Below are 26,419 nucleotides of genomic sequence, written 5' to 3'. Positions count from 1 at the left end.
GCTCTGACAGCAGGGTCTACTTTATGTCCTAATCACAACATCTGCAAGTAACTCCTGAGACTGGTGGTCTAGTACCACGTGCAGATCGGAGGGCTCACTTTGCTCCTCTATTCTTACTTCCTGTGGCTTTTGCAGTTTACTTACTGTTTCATGCTCTGCAATCATTTTTACTTAGAGCGTATAACTGAATACAAATAAAGCTGGGAATGCTTTTTGGGGAAAATACCCTTTAAAATTTTCTTCAAAATATTTATTCAAGAGGCAGAGAGACATAGAAGGAGTTTGGGGAGGAGAGCTCCCACCCACTGGTTCACTTCTCAGGTGCTTTGCGACGGCTGCTGCTGGGCCAGGCTGAAACCAGCAGCTGGGAACTTTCATGTCTCCCAGGTGGCTGGCAAGGGACCTGGTTACTTGAGCCGTCACCTGCTGCCTCCCAGGGCATGCATTAGTAGGAAGCTGGAATCAGGGGACCAGAACTGGAAATCGAACTGGGACCCTATGATTTGGGACATAAGTTTCCAAACTGGCATCTTTAATGCTAAACTGAATGCCTGCCATCAGGGAAATTTTTAAACTTCCTTTTTAGTAGGCCTGGTGGCGTGGCCTAGCGGCTAAAGTCCTTGCCTTGAACATTCCAGGATCCCATATAGGCGCCGGTTCTAATCCCAGCAGCTCCACTTCCCATCCAGCTCCCTGCTTGTGGCCTGGGAAAGCAGTCAAGGACAGCCCAAGGCCTGGGGATCCTGCACCCACGTGGGAGACCCGGAAGAGGTTCCTGGCTCCTGGCTTCAGATTGGCATATTGCCGTTGCTCTCACTTGGGGAGTGAATCATCGGACGGAAGATCTTCCTCTCTGTCTCTCCTCCTCTCTGTATATCTGACTTTCCAACAAATAAAATAAATCTTTAAAAAAAATTCCTTTTTGTTTTCCTTAGAGACATTGAATATGATGGTGTTCTAATAAGATTTCAGATGGTCACAAATGAAAAGGTAGTTTGTTATTTTCATTTACATTTTGCCATTCAAAGTCAACATTGGGGAAATAGATGAGAACAGTCAAATCCCATTGGGAAAAGAAATGAACAGATTACAAGTCTCATTATTGCCAAAAAGTTCTGCTTACTTGGAAAGTGGAAACTACAGGAAATATTTCCGATGGCTCCCAAAAGGAGACTTGGAACCGTGGGTGACCATGTTGATTGTGCTAGAAGCCTTAGGCCTGGAGTCCAGATAAGCACCCCCAGAGGGCTTGCACATTGCCGGCAGCATCCCCACTGAGGCTGAGGGAAGAAAGATCCAGCTAAGAATGGCTGGTCCTGAGATGTTGAACAAGACGGGGGAGGGGGGGGTGGTTCCGGCACCTGGTAGTGTTGGGACTGCTGCACATAGGCAGGGAGGGCAGGTGCCAAGTCAGGTGGCCCTGCCCACAGATGGTGTATGCTGCATGCTCCAGGCCAGTGGCAGTAACAGCATGGTCATTACTGCTGAGCCCAGGTATTCCCAGCCAAAATCAGATTGCAACTACAACCAGGTTGAGTTTCCTGGAAAGAGAGAGGGGAGGACTTAGGGACACAGGAGTTAGAAGACAAAGGCTCATGGCCCTACCTTTGGGTTGGCCTTGATTCCTTTTTCCACCCACTGCCTGAAGCAGGTATTAGGTGCACCTGCTATTCTTCATCAGTGCTGAAGCTGATAAATTTCTTTTCAGAGCTTTTTATTGCACAGTTAATGGAAGAGATGGCTCTCTGGCAGTGTGTAATCCAAGGTGGCATACAGCTGAAGATTCCTATCAGATCCTTTTCCATTTTGAAAGGGATAGAACAGACAAATTAAGGTAGGCAGCATCTAGATCGGAGAAGGGGAAAGAGAAAAGAAATAAGGAGAGTCTGGATTCAGGTGATAACCTTGTCTATCTCATGACCTGAGGCAGGACCTCCACATGAGTTTTTGTGAGTATTTGGTGGAAGGGCTGTGGGGGGCGGCGGTGGGGAGGGTGAGGATCACCAAGTTTACTTTTCATGTATTTGGGGGGCAGGAGCAGGCATGGGAAGGAATAGGAGTAAAATACTCAGCCAATGTCAGGGACCCTCAAAATGTGCAGGGAAAATGCGCATCACACATAAACTCTGAATGAATTCCTAATCTTTTCTGCACCACCATGAACCTATTTTCCCATGAATTTGTTGAAGTCCCCTTGTGCTTCTCACCTGTCATTCAGCTCTGGGATCAGTTGTATCAGTTGATTTCAAGATACACATTCTCCGTATGAGGGAACAGAAGAGCTCACAGGAGACACATGGTTAGGTGACAAGAGCCTGCATTTTATACACAACCTTTGGGACTTCCAGTGGCCATGGGTATCTGGAGAACACAGAAGCTCTGGATAGCATTGTACAGTGGTTGAAGGAGGGCGTTGGTGAAGAATCAGGAAATTGTGGCTCCCAGAATTCCCCTTTGGACATATCCTTTGCCCATCACCCTCTGTGGCATTTTGATGTCGTAGTTGCAGAGCTGCTTACGTGATATGTGCCTCTCTGTGCTTTATATGCAAAGAAGGGAAGGTTTTTCTGCCCTCACAAACCCATCTGCCCCCTTCTGAGTGCCACCGTCCCTGTTGAGAACACAGGTGTTAGATGAAATCTTGCTGTTCCTTGTAATGTTATTTAACGAAAATGAATGATGATAAGATATTTCCCACCCATTATTGAGTGTCACTTCTATTTTGAAAAACGGATTCCTCCCCTGCAGTGCGGTTGGCAGTTTACAGATCTGGGTAATTACTTGGCTGGCATCTCTGGCTCCTGGCAGGATGAAGGGGAAGAGTTTTAAAACTCTTTTGCTTCCAGCCCTTGTCTGCAACAGTGAGGGTGAAACATCATCCCTTAGATCTGCTTTGAATTTGTTATTGTTTTTTCTGTAGCATTTACATTAAAAAAGATTTATTTATTTTAAAGACAGATTTTTGAGAGAAAGGAGAGACAGAAAGATTTTTCATCCTAAGGTCCATACCCCAAGTGGCCACAACAGCCAGAGCTGAGCCAGTCTGAAGCTGGAAAACAGGAGCTTCTTCCATGTCTCCTATGTGGGTGCAGGGGCCCAAGGGCTTGAGGCACCCTCTGTTGCTTTCCCAGTCTATATGCATGGAGCTGGATCAGAAGTGGAGCAGCCAGGATAGGAACCAGCATCTATATGGGATGTTGACACCACAGGGCAAAGAATTAGCCTGTGGCACCACTGTGTAGGCTCCTGTTTTTGCAGCACTTAAAATAGCTTTCCTGCACATTTAATTCACAGATGTAAAACACACAGCTCAAGGCTTTTAATCTCTACCAGCAAGGTTAGAACATTTCGTCCTGTCACCCTCCAATGAAAGGCCCCATGCGTATAGCAATCACTCTCAGTGCCCTCCAACCTCATCCTACCCAGGGAAGCACCCTCTCATGCTGCTTTCTGTCCCTTTGGGGTTCCCTGTTCACGTAACAGAAGTGTACCACCTGTGACCTTCGGTGACTCTTGTGTTTCCCTTCTTTCCCTCCACCCACGGTTTACAAGCGTCAGCAGTCCCTGGTGTGGCTACGCCATTGAGTGTTTATCCGCTCAGCAATTGATGGGCTTTTACTTGGTGGCCGGCTTTCAGTGCTAATGGATGCCATCATTAGGTGTTTGCAGTTAAGACCATTCCAAGTTCCAGTAATCTGAAAAAACTGCAATATCTCCACATCCTTTCCGATACTCTCCATTCCGGGTCTTTTTGATGGTAGACATGGTCTACCCTGTGGTCTTTCATCTATATTTCCCTATTAGCCAAGAATCTTGAGCATTTTTTTGTGGTTATCCTATGAGTTCTTGATTCTTGGAGAACATAAGGCCATGCATCCTAGTCACAGAGGGCTGTTTTTGTTTTTTTTTTTTAAAAATATTTATTTATTTATTGGAAAGTCAGATATACAGAGAGGAGGAGAGACAGAGAGGAAGATCTCCTGTCCGATGATTCACTCCCCAAGTGAGCGCAATGGCCGATGCTATGCCAATCTGAAGCCAGGAGCCAGGAACTTCTTCCGTGTCTCCCACACGGGTGCAGGGTCCCAAAGCCTTGGGCCATCCTTGATTGCTTTCCCAGGCCACAAGCAGGGAGCTGGATGGGAAGTGGAGCTGCCAGGATTAGAACTGGTGCCCATATGGGATCTGGGTATGCTCAAGGCGAGGACCTTAGCCACTAGGTCATGCCACTGGGCCCAGAGGACTGTTTTTGAAAGAATGACCATGGACTTGAAGCCAGCTGTCCCATCTCTAAGGGGACATGTCATTGCCAGGGGTTCTGTAGGTAATTCAAAGAATGCCTTTGTGCCCTTGGGGAAAGGCACCTTACTCTTAAGAGAACTTCCCTGCCCTCACCAGGAGGTAATCATACAGCCAAGGTGGTATAAATGACAGCCTCTGGGGTTGTTTGGGGCACACCCCACACAACACATAGGGTTGTTGGTTGGTTTTCTCTGAGATTTGAGAAAAGGATGGCCAACATGGCTACCCTGGCACTTTGTTACTACCCTCTCCTTCTGAGAGAAGCAGCTGTCAGATTGTTGCTGCTTTTTCTGTGTTAAGTTCGTTGTGAGGTTACACCCCTGCATTAACATGTGGAATGGTATTTGTATAATTCCCTTGGGGAGGATTACATCATTTTCTCTCCCTGCCCTCTCTCAGTGGCTGAGCAGAGTGGGGAGTGGAGAGACATTGCATAGTGAAGTTTGTCCATATATCAATATGCATACACTGCTTAGCTCTGTCATGAATGAGCTGTAGCGAGAGTTGCTTGTTTCCTCCCAGCATTCATTCTCCCCTTCTTTCTTGGTAACAGAACTCCTGAGGTCAGTGCTACCTTGCTGAGGGCGATGTTCGCTAACCTCCTTGTAGCTTTGGGTGGCCCTTTGACTGGCTGTGAGCGATGAGATGTGAGTAGCGGAAGAGATGTGTGTGACTGCTAAGCCGTGCCCCCCAGGGAAAGGATGTGACCATGGCTTTCCCTTTTGCCTTTCCTGATGACTGGATGCAAACAGGATGGGCCAAAAGGAGTTTGACATCTTCCGTCTTGGCCCAGTGACCTGGCAATCTGTACTTCTTGCTTCTTGGAATCCGAGGTAAAATATTTCTGTGAAGTAAAATGCAGATCATGGCTTCTTTATGGAGTAGGCCTGTTTTGCTACAAATAACAGTTATTTTGTCATAGAGCCCTGGGGCAAAGTGGTTAAGAAACGCTGCTGGGAAGGCCATATGACACTGGAGAGCCCTGGTTCAGGTTCAGGCTCTGTTTCTGATTCTAGCTTGCTGGAGGCAGCAGCCAATGGCTCAAAGACTTGGGTGCCTGCCCCCCAGATCAGAGAGGCCCAGACGGAGTTGCAGGCTCCCAGCTTTGGCCTGGCTCAGGCCTCATTGTTGTAAACATTTCGGGGATGAACCAGTAGAAGCAACATTTCTACCTATCTGTCTTTCTCTTCACTCTTACAGCCTTTCAAATACAGAAGCATTTTATTTTTAAACATTCTAAAAGTCTTTGACATTTTTTTTACTACTTAGCAAGCTTCTTCAGATCCCAAGGCTATGCTGGATTTCTCTCTGTGTTGTCCATCAGAACACCTTCTACATGCAAAATTCTCCATAAATATTTGCTTCAATCCACGAGTAAGTGTGAGAAATGTGTCCCACCACATGCTGGGTCTGGATGGTGTATATATTGCCCGACGGTACCTAAAAGTTCCCTTTCCCTCAGGGTGGACGTGTAGATCTGTCTGGTGTCCTTCATTTCCTGAGCACCAGGGATTCAGAAAAAGGAAAGACCCAAGCAATGTGTTTCCTTCACTGAGCTTCACTGCGGTGTCATTGACAAGTTCCTGCACCACTGGGATGGTAGATAATCAGTCCCTCCAAGCTGCTGTCCCAGCTGCCCCTGCACCCCCAGGTAGAGTGTGGAGAGCACCTGCTTTGAAACTATCTGGATTGGAAAGTCTTGGGGGAGACTCAAGGGAGGAAGCCGTGACAATGGTCTGAACTGCGGGGATTCAGCAGGAGGTGGGAAATAGGGGCAGAATCTCCCAAGCAGAGAAGTGGAAATGGTTGTGAGAGGGTTGCTGGACCTTATGAGGCAAAAGTATTGCAAGCGTGACTGAGTGCTGGGCGAGGTAGGGGACTGGCACACCATGGGATCCTGTGGGAAGGAGGACAGTGAGGCAGGATGAAGGGAGAGGATGCTTCAGATGCAGCTACGGAGGATGCTTCAGTGGAATGTCTCATTGGTGGAGCTTGTTTCAGTTCACTGCAGTCTGGTCAGTGATGGCTCCACCCGAAACATGTGTCTTTCCAAATGATGCAACAGTTTTGAACTGGTAGTGTCCAAGAGAACAAATGTTGTTGCGCCAGGTTCTAGTTTGGCTCATGTGTTGATACTCTGTAGGATTTTGGTCTGCTAAATCAGACATAATTACAGTATTTTGGGCAGAGAAGCCATAATCATCATTTTAAAAAAACTACTCTTTCAGTTAATTTCATGCTTTTCATTCAAATTGGTGCTTTAATCAAAGTGATGATTGCTTACACCATTACATAAAAAATGTTTCGGAGTCACTTCAACAGTTGCAAGTATATGAGTTTTGCACAAGATGTGCTACCTACTGGGTGCTTAACTAGGATGGATTCATACTTTCTTCTCGTTGTCAGAGTGAATCTCGGTGAGGAACCATGCTTGATCCAGTAGCATCACAGACACTTACCCATTCTCTGTGGCTGTGATTTTCCAAACTGCACTCTGCTGCTTAGAAAATAGCTGTTGTCTTCAAGTCCAATTGTGCACACAGCCCTGTTGCTCTTGCAATGGAGACAAATTACCTCATTAGTAGAATGTACTTCTCTCCAAGAGACTAATCTAGGGGCTTACATTTTTGGCAACTTCTGAGAAAATCTCAAAAGACTACAGGATGCTTTCCATGTTTGTTTCACTATACTGATTTACATTTTTAAAAATCATGCTTTTAAGTGTTTCTACATGTTGGAGCACATGCTCTCTGAACTGTGTTTGACAGATATTTTCTATCCAGCAACTTTGAGCTGTAATGCTTTTTCTGAAGGAAGTTTATTGAACCTGTTCATTAGCTGGCATGGCAAATCCTCTGCCTGCAGTGCCAGCATCCCATATGGGTGCTGGTTCGTATCCCGGCTGCTCCAGTTCTGATCCAGCTCCCTGCTTTGGCCTGGGAAAGCAGTGGAGCATAGCTAAGTCCTTGGGTTCCCGCACTCACCTGGGACACTCAAAAGAAGCTTCTGGCTTTGCCTCAGACCAGTCTATTTCTGGCCATTGCAGCCATTTGGGGAAGTAAACCAGTGGATGGAAAATTTCTTCATCTCTCTGTTTCCCTGCCCCCTCTCTGATTTTCAAGTAAAATAAATAAATCTTTTTTAAAAATAGAAGACTGGTTATGACTAAAAAAAATGGCCGTGGGACTGTGATTTCTCCCACCCAATACTTGGCTTTGTTCTGTGATTTTGTGGTTGACTTCCCTCCTCTTTTCTGCAGGCTGGGAAGTGATAATACCGGCTTTGAGGTTAGCATGGCCAAGAATGGATGTGAAGTGCATCGTTTTGATCCTAGTGTGAAGTCAGCTCACATCCTGGAGAGCCAACGCCTGTGGTATCACCGCTTGTCCATCACCTGGAGGGACCCCCACCCAGCTGTTGCTGTTCAGAAGTCACATGCCAATGCCAGAAAGCTGGGAAGTGTTTTGAATGAATTTGGGCATTACAAGGTGAGATTTCTTTTTCATGTGATTGCATCATCAAACAGTGAACAGACTCTCAAACTGGAGGCCTTTAAATGCAAGCCAAGAGATGCAACACTGATATTGGATAGTTGAATGTCCAGTTTTAGTAGTTACACAACGTTATTTATGGGGTCAAAATTATTTATAAATGTAGAGTTTTGGGACGGACAGAGATTTAAGTGGATTTAAGGTAATACTAACTGGCTGTTGAGTAATGCTGAGGTCTTATCCCAGACTGGGCTAAGAAGACTAAGAAACCCGCTGTTGGCATAGACTGCAGAATACCACTTTCTTTTGTCAGTTGACTTGAAATGTCCAGAAATAGTAAAAATTTATGTCAGCCTTAAATACCAAAAGCAAAAATAAAAACAAAAACAAAAAAACACCTGATCAGACATGGCTTGTGTATACTATTTCTCTCTTGTAACATATTTCTCTCGATATTGAGCCTCTACATGTTTACAATGCACAAAACATAGGTAGCTCTGATGAAAACATAAAGTTGAATGGGCATTATGAATGCTATAATTCTATTATGTTTATGAATGAAGGGAGCTAACAAGGCTCAACACCTTTAGGCTTCAAAAACGTGTGTTAGAAGTTTTGTTCTTGATGCAGTGATGTGAGAGGTGGGGTGAACCTGTAAGCGGTGACTCCTAGTGAAAGGCCCTCGGGAGGGATGCAGGCAGCTCGTGGGGTCCTGAGCATGCCCAAGTCACTGTCCCCTTCTGGTATGAAATGTGTCTGTGCCTTCCACTCATGCTCCTGTTGCTGTGATGCTGCGGTGAGATGCCGAACCGAAAGGGTCACCTGATCTTGCATGCACTGTGAACCTGTAAACAGTGCCTCGCCAATCCTGCCCTTTAAAAGGTGGGGGAGGGCAGAAGCCTTGCTCCTGAGAGCAAGGACAAATGGACTAACATAGATGTTAGATCTCTACAAACTGTGACTTGCTAACGAAGGAAGTTCATGCTCTTAAAAAAAAATGTCATTTAATTATTTGAGAGAGAGTGCACTCCCAGATGTTAATTCACTCTCCAATGGCATCATTCAGGGACCCAAAGCTGGGAGCCTTGAAGTCAATTCAGATAGACGACAGGGACCCAGCTAGGTGAGCCACCACCTGCTGCTTCCCAGGGTCTGCATAGAGCAAGAAGCTGCAATCAGAAAGAAGATATTGAGCCCAGGCATCTTCACTGCCCCGGGCCAAACGCCCACCCCAAAAAGCTCAACCTTTGAGCTGCGTCCCCTGAAAACAAGTTTTACGATAGCACAACCAAGCCAAATGTAGTTAGGTAAGTGTAGTAGTTCCTGGGGAGATTCCCAGTGCTGTTGGTTTTACAGCTGATTTCCCTTGGGGATGGTCTGCCATGATCTGATAGCTGATTTCCCTTGGGGATGGTCTGTCACTGCTAGCCAGCGATACTGTGTGATTCAGGGCAGGTCAGAATGTGTGTTTCTGTCTGAGATGCAGTATGCATGGCCCTGAATTTTAAACTTGAGCTGGTTTCTTGATCTTCAGTAAGAGGGCTTTTCCCTGGCCTTGTTCTTTCGCCTCCTGCTCCTCCTCTTCTTCTTTTTTGGTAGAACTCCCTCTAATTAGTCAGCTGAGGTTTCTTCAAGAACAGCTTCAAAGAATGCACTGTTCTTTTAACAGGCTGTACACTATTGAGTGGTGTTTCGTGTTGCTGCAGGGAATAGCCAGCATTTAATAGTTAGGAGCCTTAATGAAACACACATAGGAATTTGGGAGTAAAAATTTCTGAGCAGAACCTCTTTTTTTTCACATGCTAATGATTTTTATAACCCTAGGTGGGGAAAAGCAGCAGTGTTTTTTCAGAACCTTGTTTTCCATCTCTGCCACCTGTCATCTTTGTAGATGGGTTTCTTACGGCTGAAACTCATACGTCTGTTTGCCAAGTTTGTCCATTCCCGATGATTTTCAAAAGCTTTGCTTAGTCTTTGTGTTCTGGTAGGAGGACTCCTGCGGCTTCTCCTTCGTGCTCTTTGCATCTAAGCCCTCTCAAAGAAAGACAGTAGGGGGAAAAAAGAAGTTAAATGCAACACCAGTTTTGTTCCTTTCAATAATGTTTTAGCAAAAGATGTGGTGAGGGTAAGGATAAACAAAGATTTTGTGAAAGTGATCTGTGGTGTCATCTACTGAACCACGTGTGCTAAGGAAAATGTGTCCCCGGATAGCAAGCTGTGAGCCTGCATTGTGCTTGTGTAGCTCCCTGGGAAGTGCAGTGGACAAAAACCTTGATGCTGAGGATAAAGCAGTAAGTCTTTTGCAACAGTGATCCCTAAACAAGGAGAAGTGCTTTGCAGGATTGCTTATATTGCTCTGGCTACTTGTTTTTGTTAGCTACCTTTTGTTCTGGCTCACAGTGCTGGGAGTGCATTGGCTTCTGGGGGCAGTAGGGGGCATTTTTGAAGAATACATGGGACCCTGATGTTTCAAAGAGGGTTCATTTTTTCGGGGTTGGGGAGGATGCTTTAGAACAAATAGCACTCATTGGATAACTTCCATTATGAATTTGCTTCTAGGAGCTACAAGGTGCCAAGTCAAGGGCAGTTTTGCTTGGGGCCCCATAGCAAACACGGTCTGTTTTCATTTCTTCTGCATGTGTATGCACACCAGTAAATAAGATGTGACTGTGATGGGGAAGCAAGGAGAAAAAAAGTCACATTTAAAAATGTCAGTGCTTTAGTCTGGCCTCCTTCACTCATTCCTCCTGGAAGTGACAATAAAAGCATTTGTTGCTGTGATTTTGTGTGACTTTGAAAGATCTCAGGTAGTTTTATAATTTCCATCTTGGACTATGATTTTTTTTCTTCTTCCTTTTCACTATACCTGCATTCCAGCCACGCAAGCAAAATGGGACAAAAATGAAAGGCGCTGTTCTGAGTTAGTGACAGAAAGATGCATGTGGCTTTCGGCCTGCCTTTAAAACTCTTTGCTAATTTTAACTTGAGACTATAAATCACCAAGTCTCGCTGAAGCCCAGGCGGGGGGGACAGCTGCATCAGCAGTACTATGTGGACCACAGCCCAGTCTGTCAGGATATGAAATCACCTGCATCCAGCCGTCCTGTAAATGATCCAGCGTTGACTTCCTGCTGAAGTGGTTGTGGCTGTTCACTTAGCATCTTTCTAGAATGACTTTGAAAATATCGAGTCTGAAGTTTGTGCTTCTAGTCACAGTGATGGATGCTTCCCGCCACCCCTGCTCCCACATCCATAGTCAGATTCACCTTAATGATACAGGCTGGATGGTTGTCAGTCCTCACCATGCTGTGGATCACAGGAGCCACAGGGTTGTCAGGGCTTTGCCTCTGTAAACTCACCCATGTAGATTTGAAGCAAGGATCCCCTGGCTAGCTTTGGGCACTAAGGAAATCACTGAGCCCCTCTGGCATTCCACTCAGTTGAATTGTCCCTAAATGGAGTGCCAAATGTTGCCTGAATCACAGATTGCTTTTTGAGAATTAGCTCTAAGAAAAGGGTGTCAGTCTCCAGCCTGGTATGAATTAGTTCTTCAATTGTTGCCAAAAATTCTAGCTTAGGACCTTTTTTTTTTTAACTTAATGTCTTAGAAAATATTGGGGTTTGAACATTTTTCTTTCTTTCTTTCTTTCTTTCTCTGTTTTCGAGAAAGATCCAACAGAGTTTTTTCTGGAAATTGCTAACCACACTCAATTCAGTCCAGAGTTTTCAGTGAAAGTGAGGGGCAGAGGTTGTCCTGGACAGCGAGTGCCACCCGGGACCACTGTGGCTTTGCTTGGGACTACGTGGAAAGTCAACTCTGCAGTGTACAGTTGAAGAACATGGTTGAGAATCAAGTGGGGAGGGGGGTCAGCTCACAGCAGGTGGGAAAGACAGTGTATGCCATTCAGTTCTAGGTTGGAACTCTGTCCCTACCGGAGGCAAGGAAGTGTTCGGGACAGCAACTCCACGTCCCCTAAGAGGACCACGTTTCTGCCTGCCTGCGCTGGGTACTCATCACTAATTCAAGATCTTGGGGGGTTTTGTTCTGTGCTGGCTGCAGAGGATATGGACTTTGAAATTAAGCTGCAAACGATCCTTCTTTCTTTGTCATTTTGCTTATCAAATTGGCAAGCATGAGCAAAAGATACTGCTCTGTATTGAATGTTTGTTAGGAATAAAACTCGGCTTTAGAAATAAAAATGAAATGTTCTATGTTTCAAGAAAATTTGACCACAGATTTTTGTTATGTTGCCTTTTGTTCCTAGAAGTATTTTTTTTTTTTTTGGCCTTAAATTCTGTTTTTTTATATTAGCTTTGCAACGCCTGCTCTCTCTTTTAAGGTTTTTTGTTTTTTTTTTTTAACTGGAAAGACAGACTTACAGATAGGATGGACAGAGAGAAAGATGATCCATCTTCTGCTTCACTCTCCAAGTGACTGCAACAGCCAGAGCTGAACAGATCTGAAGCCAGGAGCCCGGAGTTCCTTCCAGGTCTCCAAGGCTTTGGGCCATTCTCTACTGCTTTCCAGGGCACAAGCAGGGAGCAGCAGGGACAAGTGGAGCAGCCGGGAAACAAAACAGTCTGCATGTAGGATCCTGGCGCTTGAAGGGGGAGGATTAAGCCAGTTGAGCCACTGAGCCAGGCCCATAGAAAATTTTTACTCAAGAGAGAGAGAGAGAAGGCTCTTGTAGATTTCTTTGCTCCCTGGGTGCTCCTAACAGTAGGGCTGAGCCAAGGGGAATTCAGGAACTAGAATGTCAACCCCCAGGGGCAGGTAGGGACCCAAGCAATTACACACCATCGTCTGCTCCCTCCCAGTGTGTGCATTAGCAGAAAGCTGGTGGAGTTGCCAGGAACTCAAACCAGGCGTTCCAATATGGAATGTGGGTGTCCCAGGAGTAGCTCAGTCCACTTTAACACAATGCCTGCCTGCCATTAGAATTTCATCTTTCAGTTTGACAAATTTTCAGACAGAATATTTTTGAAATCATACGAAGAGCTTCCATATGTTTCTTACTGAGATTCACCAATTGTTAATATTTCATCACATTTGCTTTCCTGGTCTCTATACACGTATACACAAAAGGCAAGGAATTTGGCCACTGGGCAACCACGCCTTGCACACACCTGGATCCCATATGAGTGCCAGTTCTAATCCCAGCAGCCCTGCTTCCCATCCAGCTCCCAGCTTGTGGCCTGGGAAAGCAGTCTAGGGCAGCCCAAAGCCTTGGGACCCTGCACCTGTGTGAGAGACCTGGAGGAGGCTCTGGGCTCTTTGCTTTGGCTCAGCTCAGCTCAGCTCCAGCCATTGCAGCTACTTGGGGAGTGAATCAGCAAATGGAAGATCTTTCTCTCTGTCTCTCCTCTTCTCTGTATATCTGATTTTCCAATTTAAAAAAATAGTAAATATTTTTTTAAAGAAACATGGGGAAAATAGAAATAAAACAAGTCTGTGTACAAAATTTTTTGAAATCTATGTGTAGTTTTTCCAATGGGCTTTTTGCTATATATTCATATGTGTGCATAGTACAAATTAAGATAACTAAAATGGGAGGAATGGAGAAATTCTTATGTAATACATTCATCTAAACACACAAATTTAACTCATTTTATATGTTGTTATTGCAAATGTGCTTGAACTAGTTGCTTATATTGAGCTATCACGGCCCAAGAGCAGACAACATGGTTAATGCAGAAGCAGCAGAAATCTTGTTATTGAAATTCAAGGAAAAATAAAGTTGTCCAGTGTCAACATTTTACAAGATTGCATTACAGCTCTGCAAAAGAGAGAAAAAGGCCCCAGCATGGTAGCATAGTAGCTAAAGTCCTTGCCTCGGCACGCACCGGGATCCCATATGGGTGCCTGGTCGTGTCCTGGTAGCACCGCTTCCCATCCAGCTCCCAGCTTCTGGCCTGGGAAAGCAGTCAAGGACAGCCCAAAGCCTTGGGACCTTGCACTTGCATGGGAAACCTGGAATACCCGGCTTCAGATAGGCTCATGGCTTCAGATTGGTGCAGCTGCAGCTGTTGCAACCACTTGGTGAGTGAATCAGCGGATGGAAGATTTTCCTCTCTGTCTCTCCTCTCTATATACCTGCTTTAGCAATAAAAAATGAAACAGATCTCTAAGAAAGAGTAAGAGAAAAAGAGAGAAGCTTTTGATTCTGAGATACTTAGAGATTTATATGCAGTTGCGAGAAGTGGCACAGAGCTGTCCCTGTAGCCAGCTGTCACACCCAGGATCCTGACATTGGGACAGTTTCAGATGCAAGAACCTTTCCAAGACCGTCAGGGACATGTCACCCACATCTCTTCACCTTCCTCCCGGTCCCCTGGTAACCTAGCCATGTGCCATGATCTCAATAAAACTGCCAATAAGTAATTTTTTTACTTATAGACAAAGAGAAGCTGTATCTAGAGTTCATATTGGATTTACAAATAGAAGTAGCCAAATCCTGGCAAAGGTTTAGAAAGGGGGTTAATGAACCCTTTTGTAAAACAGTAACAAGAGCAAAATGGCATTATGGTGTGAATGAATAGATAAATGGGCACAATGGACTCTCCAGAAATAAATCCAAATGCATATACACTTTATGTATAGTAAAATTAGCATCTGAACAAGGGGAAAAAGATATTTCAACAAAATGATGTAGACAAATGGGTATTTATAAAAAAAATTGATCCCTGATTTGTGCCTTTAGCCAAAAAATCAATCAAAAATGCTTTTTTTTTTAAACCAAAACCAGAAAAATGCTAGGGCAAAAAAAATTTTTTAAGTAAGACTGGAGTTAGGAAGCCATTAAAAAAATTTTAATTTGATTACACATAAAATTCTGGCACAAAATTACCAAAAACAAAATTTAAAGAAATTTAAAAACGGAAAATAATTATGACTCATTTCATAAGCAAATAATTCATTCCCCGGTACAAAAGGGATTTAGCAAATAAATAAGGGAAAGACCTACAACTTGATTGAGAATTGGATAAACAGATTAGTAGAAAAACCAGCGCAGAGAGAAAGGACAGGTGGATGGTTCACAGTTAAAAGCACTACTTAATTAGGAGAAATGAAAATACTCTTAGAAAATGAAACTACACAAAGAAATTTTCATTCATTGGGTTATTAAAAATGAGAAGTAAGAGGAACATAAACTGGCATAATTCTGCAGGGCTGTTGGCAAGATCTACCACATTGCCAGTGCTATGTCCAGTGAGTCTACTTCTATCAATTCACCAGTCCTGTTCCTGTTTGTCTTATTTTTGCAACATTGTGTGTACAGTTTAAGTAGTCCTTATCCACAATTTTCAGAAATGTTTTAGATTTAGGATTTTTTAAAATTTGAGAATATTTGCTTGAAAATATGTATACATACACATGTACATAAATATATTTGGGGATAAGACCCAAGTCTAAATGTGAAATTCATTCATTTTTTTACACGTACTTTGTATACATAATGTAAAGTTAGCTTTGTACATTTTTGAGATTATTTTATGCATGAAACGAGAAGTTTCGTGATGTGGATTTTTCCATTTAGGGTGTATGTGAATTCCAAAGCTTCAGACTTTGGAGCATTCTGTATTAGGAATGTCCCAGTTAGGCATGCTCATCCCATAGTAGCAGAGGGTTAAAAAAGAATCTACATATGTACCATTGTGAAAGTGATTAAATGAATCACTATGTGTTTTTCCATGGACAATTCATAATATCCCATGAAAAAAAGGACAACATAAACCTTTTTATACTGGTGTGGGCCAAATTTCCGAGCGAAATTTTTAAGAAAGGAAAGTTAACAATGTAAAGCAATTGTTAAACAATTTAGACAAAAAAAAAAAAAAAGAACTAAGGCTTGTACTACTTGATTTCAGGCATAATATAACTGATATCAGTGAAGATACTATGTGCTGAAGATAGACATAGGGACCTGTGGGACAATGGGCTTCCATTTCAAAGCAGCTGCTGTGGTCTTGGAGGCACGTCTCCCACAGAGAATAGTATAAAAGTTCATTTAGGTTTCTTTCCCAAAGCAAGGTGCGTGTCTTTTTGTGGGAGGCAATCTCACCTTGCAGAACTGCTGTTTAATGGTGAAGGTGCCATGGTTTTACACAATATGCTAGTGGTCATAGCACTATCATGAGTCATTCCCAGGGCTGACTTGTCTGAAACACAAAGCTCAGTGGACCCCAAAGATAGACCAGTTGGGAAGATGATTCCAGAACTGAACTCAGCAGTAGGCAACCGTGTCTTGTTTACTATGCTTTTTGTTCCTTAATAACAGTGAGGGTTACCTTGCAGCACAGTTCCTTGGCACTTCTTAGTGTTTTCAGGCTGTCCCATGTTTAGTAGATGGGGCAACAACAGATAAGAAAGTCCATCTGCAGAGAGGAGAGGGAGTCGCTGCATGGAGTTGCAGCTGGTGATTTCTTGGCTGTGTTTTCCACCTTCGTCTTCCTGGAGAGGCTGCGTATGAACAATATTCTGTATAAACTGTACCACTCAGTGGTTCTCAGATTCCAGCATCAGGGTGGGGGAAACGCCAGGCAACACACCCAAACAATAGGGACAACACGCCACAAGCAAAGAATGCCAACCACAAGGGCAGCTTGATTGAAATGTCAACGTGCCCCCACAGATTCCAAGTGAGCTGGTATGGCATGGAGCCCAGACACCTACATCTTCAATTCCATCCTACTCAGAGTGGTCCTGTGAGGACACTTACTGTGCAGGAAGGACTCCGTCTTCCATCTGCAAACCCCCACCCTCCACTGTGTGTGCAGTGACATAGTCAGGTGGTCTAGAGCATCCTCCTTGCCTGCTCATCATACTGTTAAGTTCTCCGTGCCTCAGTTTCCTCCTGGTGTAAAGTGTGTGATATGAATCCCTGGCATAGGTGAAGAAACTCACATTAGCCCCTGGTACCCACAAGGAATTCTTGTGCTCCTATCTCGTGGAGAACCATGGCCACCGCTTCCTGGAGATTTCCAAAGGGCCCCGCCTTCATGCAGAAGGGGAAGATTCACATATGGAGCAGATTAGCCTCCAGGAAGCTGGTGTTTTGTTTTGCTTGGTTGCTGTGTTGCAGGAATTGGAGGGACTGGTCTCAATCCTGCCATTCTGAGCATATCTGGGGAGCTGGGAGCCGAGTGAGTTCTCAGGGGGCAGGTGGATGTTGGGACCAGGTGCTAGGAGATGGTGCTGGATTTCCCTTGGTGTCTCCTCCTTCCTCAGGGGCTCAGTGGGTCCACAGAGGAATGCCATGTTCATTGGTACGCAGCTAGGCTGGTCGGGTCTTGTGGTTCCCCAATTCCTATAAGCATGTTTAGTCAAGAGGTTAATGCTTTTGCACAGAAAAGGTCCTGAGAACCCACAGTCCAAAGAACGGAGCCTCTGAAGTCACACTCAGGCTGGCCGCTTCTGCCAGGAGCTCAGACCTGTCAGGCTTGCCTCTAGTGTCTCTCTCACACACACACACACACTCTTGCTGCAGGCTACACATGGCTTGGGAAAAGGTGATCAGGTTTGTGTACAGACTGAAAATAAACCCCAATTTGTTTTCCAGCCAGTGGAAAATGCCAGGAAAGGAAGATTTCATTTGCCTTTTTTTTCCAGCTAAAAACATAAAGACCTCAAAAAATTTTTTCCTAGCACAGAGTGGCGTTCAACGGCTTTGCAATTAAAATGATAATGAAACATTTCTTACAAGAAGTTCTCTTTCAAATCAGTGCGATGGGTTCACAGCACACCATTACAGGGAGTTATGTAAAGCAGTCTCTCTGTTCCAAGTTTTATTTTCAGATTTAATTTATTCCAGATTCGGCAGGAAAAAATCGTCCATGTGACAAGCCTGTGAACAGATGTCAATTTAGTTTTATAGCACAAGCCTACACTTCAGAGTCAAAAAAGAGAGGTGATTTTTTTTGTGCCTGCTGTTTATTACATGCCATGGCTTCACTGCACTACACCCGGAGGGTGGCTGATGAATAGCCTGTGGGCATGCAGCTTTTCCTGCTCTCATCTTCTGCAGTGGCAGGTGTAAGCCTTATTTCACACTACATTTGCAGATTGAAAGGGGTGCTGGCGAGAGCAAAGGCGACACAGAATGGGTTCATCTCTTTTAATATCCCCTATGCCAAAGGATACATTATACAGTGTTATGAGCGCTATATATGAGATAAAAACAAAATTGAGAATTATCTCATCAGATAGAATTACCTCTTTCTTTAAAATGTTCTGTGGTGCTGGTGGCTAACATAGAATAACTCTGTCTGCTAAATATCATGTCAAATTCAACCAAAAAAAAAAAAAGACAGCGAGAGAGAGAGAGAAATCGGGCCTGGCATGGTAGCCTAGTGGCTAGGATCTTCACTTTCCACACGCCCGGGATCCCATATGGGCACCGGTTCTAATCCCAGCAGCCCCACTTCCCATCCAGCTCCCTGCTAGTGGCCTGGGAAAGCAGTCAAGGACAGCCCAAGGCCTTGGGATCCTGCACCCACATGGGAGACCCGGAAGCAGCTCCTGGCTTTGGCTCAATTCAGCTCCAGCCATTGTGGCCACTTGGGGAGTCAACGGACAGAAAATCTTTTCTGTCTCTCCTCCTCCTCTCTATATATTTGACTTTCCAGTAAAAAGAAAAAGTGAGAAATCTTCAATTTTCGTTATTCAGGGCCTGTTTCCTTACATTCATATAATCTTTATCAGCTTAAATAATGTATTTCTGTTCACTTCCTCTTCTACCTGTCCTTCTGTCTATCTGTTCTTCCATCTAGCCATCCAAAAAATATTGGTGAAGCATCGTCTGTGTGCAAGATCCAATGCTTAAGTAACAAAGATACAGAAATAAATAAGCTCTTTGTTAATTTTCCTCAAGCTTTTTATTTACTCACTTAACCATTTTTTAAAGATTATTCAAATATTTAATTTTTTTTGAAAGGCAAAGTGATCGAGAGAGACAGAAGTAGAGAGAGAGAATTCCATCTGTTGATTCTCTCCCTAAATGTCCATAGCAGCTAGATCAGGGCCAGGGTGAAGCCAGGAGCCAGCATCTGGGTCTCCTACACGGGAGCAGGGACCCAAGCACCTGGGCCATCTTTGGCTGTCTTTCCAGGTGCATCAGCAGGAAGCTGAACTAGAAGTAGCAGAACAGCTGGGACTTGAACCAGTAATCCAGTATGGGATGCAGCATGGCAGGAAGGCGGCAGAACCCAATGCACCAAAACAGTGCTAACTTAAAAAAATTATATATATAAGATACTATTATATATTATATATTAGTATATATAATACTAGTTTATATATGTGTATGTATATATACTATTAGAAAGTTAGACATACGGATAGGAGGAGAGAGGGAGGAAGATCTTTTGTCTGCTGATTCACTGCCCAACCAGCCGCTATGGCCGAAGTTGAGCTGAGCTGAAGCCAGGAGCCAGGAGCCGGGAGCCAGGAGTTTCTTCCAGGTCTCCTATGTGGGTGCAGGGTCCCAAGGCTTTGGGCCGTGCTCAACTGCTTTCCCAGGCTACAGGCAGGGAGCTGGATGGGAAACGTGTCTGCTAGGACATGAACTGGCATCCATATGGGGTCCTGGCATGTGCAAGGCAAGGACTTCAGCCACTAGGCTATCACGCGAGGCTCTAAATTAACCATTTTTAAGTGCTCAGGTTATTAATGCTGAGTGCATTCACATTTTTGTGCATCTAACATTTTTGTGCATCTATCTCTGGAATTTATTCCTCTTGTAAAACTGAAACCCGGTAACCACTGAGTAGTAAGTCTCCATGCTCCTCTTCTCTGGGAACCTTGAACCTACATTCTGTCTGTGATCCTACCTGTTCCAGGTGTCTTGCAGATGTTTTGTCCTTTTGTGTCAGACTTGTTTTGCTTACCCTAATGTTTCCAAGGTTCATTCATGTTGTAGCAAGTATAAGAATTTTCTTCCTTTAAAAAAAATTTTATTCATTTTTATTGGAAAGGCAGATTTACAGAGGGAAGGAGACAAAGAGAAAGGTCCTCCGTCTGCTGGTTGACTCCCCAAATACCACAACAGCCAGAGCTGAGTAGATCTGAAGTCAGGAGCCAGGTGCCTCTTCCAGATCTTCCATTTGGGTACAGGGGCCCAAGGACTTGGGCCATCCTCCACTACTTTCCCAGGCTATCAGCAGGGAGCTGGATCAGAAGTGGAGCAGTCACTATGAAATTCAGATGAGACCGCACTTTGTGTAACAATATCCAGAATTTCTAACTTTGGAAGCTTTGATAAATAACTGTTATCATTTTTATTTTATTAGCCTTGTGCAGATGTATCTTAAATCTAGTTCACTGTTTTGGGGAAATGTAATTTCTCAGTGGGGGTTTTTATAGGACACTGCTTATGACATGCTATATAGTATTTGAGGATAAGCTGCAGGCAGGTGCTCAGAAAAATCCTTCTTTCCCCATGTTGTGATTATCATCCCAAGCCCCCCACTTGGTGATATGAATATCTCTGAAGCAAAAGTGGCATAGTGTGAAAATTATTAAATTTTCAAACTAAAATAAGCGTATTTTAAAAAAAAAGAAGTGGAGTAGTCAGGACACAGACTGGCACATGTATGGGATTCTAGTACTTGAAGATGAAGGCTTAGCCTGTTAAGCCATGGCTCTGCCCCAATTTCCTTCCTTTTCATGGCTGACCCATGTGTATGTTCCATCTTTCATTTATCCAGTCCTCTGTCAGTGGACACTGCAACTACTTCTGCTCTATTACACTGGGTGCTCCAGCCAGCAGAGCCAGTAAATTGGACACGGAGAGGGTCTGAGGATGAAGCACTGACAGACCAGTGATGGTGGAAGTCTCTCTGAAGCCTCTCTTTATTATTCCTTATATACTCTTTCCCTAAAGCCCTTTAACCGAACAATAGGCTGCCAATGAGTCCCATTAGACCAGGTGCTTTTAGCTGCAAGCCCATTTCCCGTAGGTGCTCTGCTTAAGGAGTTCTAATCAACTCCTTAGCCCACTAACAACTGGGGAATAATAGTCCTGTGAACAAATATCTCTTCCAGACATGGCTTTCTTTTGGATACAGAAGTAGAATTGTGGTTCTTATGTTAATCCTTTTTTTTTTTTAGCTTTTTGAGAACCCACCATGTAGTTTTCCTTCTTAGGTGCATCAGTTCATATTTCCATAAACAAGTCTGTTAAGATTAAAGACAGCTACAAAGACAGAAATGTGATCTTGTAATGAGTATGACAAAGAAGACGTACTTACAGTGGACTTTATTGCACAGTGAGTAAGCCACTGCTTGGAACACCCATATCCCACATTGGAGTACTGGTTTGAGTCCCAGCCGGTCCACCTTTGACCCAAAGTTTTGCCAATGCCCAACCTGGGAGAAAGCAGAAGATGGCCTGAGTACTTGGGCCCTTGACACCCGAATGGAAGACCTGGATAGAATTCTAGGCTCTTGCTTGGTTCAGCCTTGGCTGTTGTGCGTACTCGGGGGAGTGAAGTAGCAGATAGAACAACTCTACTTATATGTCTTCTTGTTGCTCTGCCTTTCAAATAGATGAAAATAAATAAGTGAACATTACAAAAAAAGAAATATGTTGGAAACTCTGTTTTTTAAAGATGAAAAATAGAGTATGCAAAGGGATGTTTACCAGGGAAATCCCACTTAACCTCTTTTGTTCTAATGTTCCCAATGCTTCATCCATAGTGTTTTGTAGGTAGATGGGTGGGTGGATGAGCCATCAGAGCTCCTGCCCAAGCCTTCATCCTCAACATCGTCCCATCTTTTCCGCCACTCTGCATTTGTGTCATGGAGCATGTGCCTGGGTTACCAGCTTGCTCTTCTTTTTATTTCATTTTATGACACTTTCATAGGCTCTGGGATTCCCCCAAATCCTCCCCCCGCATATTGAATTCCTCTATATTGTTACAGTAGTACAGGTAGTACAGACCATAACCACTCATGATTCCTTCATTGCGGGCATGGACCGTGCAGAGAGTCCAGCATCTTATTGTCCAGACAAATTCAACAGTTTCATTGAGAGACCATCCTTGGTTTGAAAGTAGAGTTGGCAGGATATCATCCCCACCAATGAGATATCACCACACAACTTCAACAACGGAAAAAAACATGGAAATTAACAGCATTGTGAAGTTAATGAACATGATATTGGGTGTACCAGCTTGCTCTTGATTGTCTCTTGCTGATCTCTGGAAAGGTTAAGGAAGACCCTCTCACAGGAATGTTCTGTCTCCTTCTGTGTCTGATTCAGGGCTCAGAGACTGGCAACACTTCCTTCACACATGTTCCCGCCTCTTCCCTGGGTCGAGGGTGGGGTAGGATGGGAAGGGCTGAAGGCAGAGGTAAGATCAACAGACAGTGGTGTCAGGAAGTGGATAGTCGGCAAGAAAACCTTCTTTTTGTTATTAGAACATTGTCTCCATTGTCTAAAAAATGTTGTTCTATAAAAATAATGACAAGACTTTGTGCTGATTTTCTCATTTGGCTTCAATCAGCTATGTGCTACTCATAGCTGTTCTAAATGGAAATTTCCTTCTGGAATTTTTCCATGAGAATTTTAGGTATTTTAACTATAGAGATATTATATTTGGAGACTTAAACTTCCTTTTTCTTGATTTTATAAAAGGAAGCTGTGGTTCCCCCAAATAATCAAACAGTTTTTGCTTGTTCCAATTTTTAATTTTGCTAGGAATTGAGGTAAAGGATGAGGCTGGACACACAAATATTTGGCACCGTATATAATTTTTTTCTGGGGCTTCATATGGTTCCTGTAGGCTTGATGTTTGCACGAGAGGTCAAGGTGGATGATATTGGCAGAAAGCTGGTTTTAGGGTGGGTAGCAAGTATTGGCCATAGAACCCAGTGAGAGAGCTGCTGGCTCTTAACAAATGATGTGACCAACTCCACCCACTCCTGTTAATTGTGTAAGTTGCACAGATGAATTAAGCTCTGGGAGTCACATTACATGTTTTTCTATAAAATAAGCATAATAACACACATCTATATAAGACTCTCAAGGGAATTAAAACAAAAAAAGACTATAAAGAATCTAGAACAGTGCTTGGTCAGCTGCTTCCCAGATGGGAGCTTTTTATTAAACACTTAAATGCTGGATTGAACTGAATTGTTTTAGAGAAACATTCAAATGCTGTGGATGTGGAATTATGATGTGGATGATTTGGCATATTTTATTGCTCTTTCTTTTTTTAAGCATTTATTTTGATTTGAAAGGCAGATTTACAGAGACAAGGAGAGACACAGGCTTAAAAAAAACATTTATTTACTTTTATTGGAAAGGCAGATCTGATTTACAGAGAGAGGAAGAGGCAGAGAGAAAGATCTTCTGTCCTCTGGCTCATTCCCCAAATGTCTGCAATGGCTGGAACTGAGCTGATCCGAAGCCAGGGGCCAGGAGCCAGGAACCAAGAGACAGAACCTCTTCCTGGTCTCCCACATGGGTGCAGAGTCCCAAGGCTTTGGGCTATCCTCCACTGTTCTCCCAGGCCACAAGCAGGGGTGCTAAATGGGAAGTGGAGTAAACAGGCTATGAACCTGCATCCATATGGGATCTCAGCATTTGCAAGATGATGATTTAGCCATTGAACCATCACACCAGGCAGACAGAGAGATCTTTGTCTGCTGGATCATTTACCAAATGGCTATATTGGCCTCTAAAGCCAGAAGCCAGGAGCCTCTTCCAGGTGTCCTACATAGGTGCAGAGTCCCACAGACTGGAACCATCCTCCACAGCTTTGACAGTACATAAGCTGACAGCTGGATTGGAAATGGAGCTGGTTGCTGGTGCCACAGATGAAGGCTTAGCCTACTATGTCATGGTGCCAGCACCTTATTGTTCTTTCTTATGGGGAACTTCTATGAGATCAACCATGTACTCTATAACATGTTAAAGACAATGTTATTCTGGATTGGATTTTGGAAGTTTGCAGAATAGCAGCCCTGTGAATCTGATGTCCTAACACCCCTTCAATGTCCTTGGGTCCCAGCTTTCTACACCACTGGTTCACTCTCCAGATGGATGCAATATGGAGGATTTGGCTAAGTCAAAGGCAAGAACCTGCAACTGTACCCAGAGCTCCCATGTGAGTGATGGCCCCAAGCACTTACAGCATCATCCATTGCTTTCCCAAGCACATTAGCAGGAAACCAAAGTGGAAGTGGAGCAGCAGGGACTCAAAGCAGCACTCCTATGGATGTCAGTGTTGCAGGTGGCAGCTTAACCTGATATACTGGTCCCAAAAGATGAAAGTTCAAGCCAGGGCCATTGGATTAAGCCATTATCTGCAATGCCAGCATCCCATACGGACACCACTTTGAGTCTTGATTGTCCCATGTCCAATTCAGCTTCCTGTTGATGCACCCGAGAAAGCAGCTGAAGATGGTCCCAGGTCATTTGGCCCCTGCACCTATATAGAATACCTGGAGAAATTTCCCAGCTTCTAACTTAACTGGCCCAGCTGCAAAAATTATGGCCATTTGAGGGGTAAACCAGGAGATGAAAGATCTTTCTCTTGAGGAGAATCAAGATGATGGAATAGGGTAAGGATATGTTTAAATGGATGGAAAATCATTTAATCAGGATGTAGCAGAGAAGACACATTGCAGGAAATAGGAGAGGACAGAACAACAGCAGAGGGGTACCTGGAGACTGACAGACACGGGAAAGCAGCAGACACAACGGTGTGGTGTTGCAGTGACTGATACTCCAGCGGCATTCAGCAATCAGCAATATGAACTCCACCAGCAGCCGGAATTCCAACAGCAACCAGGTGGGAAGAGACTTTCACTAGGAGCTTGGGAGGTGAACCCAGATAAAGAACTGTCCGTCCTGCTGGTCCGTTTGATTTGACCAGGAACAGACGCAGAACAGCAGATCCCAGACAGGCAGTGCGAGAACAGGGTGGATTTCACAGACCAGTCTGCTCCCCTAGAGCCGAATTGGGCGCCATTTTGCATGAAGAGGCAAGGGCAAGGGAAAGGACTGAGCATACACTGAGCTGGGAGTGAGCTCATTCCTGATTCAGGAAACTGCAGCAACGTGGCATTCTATGGGTTCCACCCAAGACAGGTCTGGGCAGCCCTCAGACCTGACGGCCAGCATATCAAGAACTCTAGCAGTGGTATGTCAGGTGTCATTTTGTACACTGTGGCAATAGCTTTAGGACTGCAGGGGATAACAGTGAACTGCTCATGTGCTGATCTCATGAGAACTGGCTGAGTTTAGCGAATAGCACTGGTCCCACAGGAAAATAATACCAACTGTGGCATTGTATGGGTCAAAATAGGACCATGTGGCACCCAGACCTAAGGTCCAACAGGTTCCAACCCGACAAGATCAGCGCCACCCAACAACCTAACTAGATAGGACACCTGGTGTCTCTCTAATCCTGGGACCTGCTCCAATCAGAAGTGGGAGAAAGGTTGCAGAGATAACGGTTCAGCCTCATCACGGTATCACAGAGCGGTAAGCCACGAGCTGGGGCTGTGGAGACCATGGTGGAAATCTGACATAAGAACCCAGACCTGGAACTTGCTGAAGGTTGTGGCACAAGTGGCTGCAAGCAAAAAGTTGTGTGCCAACTGCAATAAGTAAAATAAAACAGTAGACCTGTGGGTAACACAGCTTAGAAACCTGCCCCAAGGAGAAAACTGCTAACCAGAAATGCAATGACCAAGAGCAAAAGAAGAGACAAAGGCACAATTAATATTACCGAAAACTCCCCTGCAAAGGAGCAAAACCCTTTGCCAACCTCAGAGTTAACTGAGGAAGACATCAAGAAAATGGGACATACAGAATTCATAAAACTCATTTTAAAGCTTCTGATAAAAAATGAGAAACACATACAAGAGTGCAAAGAATTTAAGGAAGCAATAAAGCAAATCAAGGCTGATATATTCGAAATTAAGAACACAGTAGAGCAAATTAAAAGTACAGTGGAGAGTCTCCAAAATAGAATGAAGCAAGCAGAAGAAAGAATCTCAGAGTTGGAAGATATTTCCCGTCATCAGGGGGAAACAAACAAAAAGCTGGAAGCAGAGCTGGATCAGGCCAAAAAAAGTATTCAAGAACTGAAAGATACTATTAAGAGGCCAAATATAAGAGTTATGGGGAGTCCCAGAAGGTGCAGAAAGAGAAGCTGAGTTTGCAAATGTATTTAATGAAATAATCAAGGAAAATTTCCCTAATCTAGAGAAAGACTTGGGAAACAAGATCCAGGAGGGGCACAGAACAGGCCTGATCAAAAGCGATCTTCACCAAGACACATGGTCATCAAGCTCTCTTCAATTGAACATAAGGAAAAGATCCTTAAATGTGCACATGAAAAAAAAATTAATTGACATATAAAGGAATGCCAATTAAGCTCACAGGAGTTCTCTCACGGGAAACTTTACAGGCAAGAAGAGAATGGAGTGACAAATTCCAGATTCTAAAAGAAAAAAATTGTTGGCCTAGGATAGCATATCCAGCAAAACTTTCTTTTGACTTTGAACATGAAATAAAAATATTCCAGAGTAAAGAGAAGCTAAAAGAATTTGCCTCTTCCAAATCTGCCCTACAAATGATACTTCAAGATGTTCTCTTGACAGAGAAGAGGAA

The 26,419-nt window shown here is 44.0% G+C and overlaps 1 protein-coding gene across 1 annotated transcript in view; it reads left to right on the top strand.

Annotated features, from left to right (window-relative positions):
• Window positions 1-26,419, top strand: part of METTL24 (methyltransferase like 24) — a 109,418-nt gene that overhangs the window by 52,157 nt on the left and 30,842 nt on the right. The window contains exon 4 of the mRNA XM_040983134.1: window positions 7,562-7,790. Coding sequence (XP_040839068.1) covers window positions 7,562-7,790 — 229 coding nt within the window. The remainder of the gene's footprint in view (window positions 1-7,561; window positions 7,791-26,419) is intronic.

The sequence above is a fragment of the Ochotona curzoniae genome, unplaced genomic scaffold (genome assembly GCF_017591425.1).
Source record: "Ochotona curzoniae isolate NIBS_2020 unplaced genomic scaffold, NIBS_Ocur_1.0 contig_3819, whole genome shotgun sequence".
Classification (NCBI taxonomy): domain Eukaryota; kingdom Metazoa; phylum Chordata; class Mammalia; order Lagomorpha; family Ochotonidae; genus Ochotona; species Ochotona curzoniae.
This window is presented reverse-complemented; position numbering and strand designations above follow the sequence as displayed.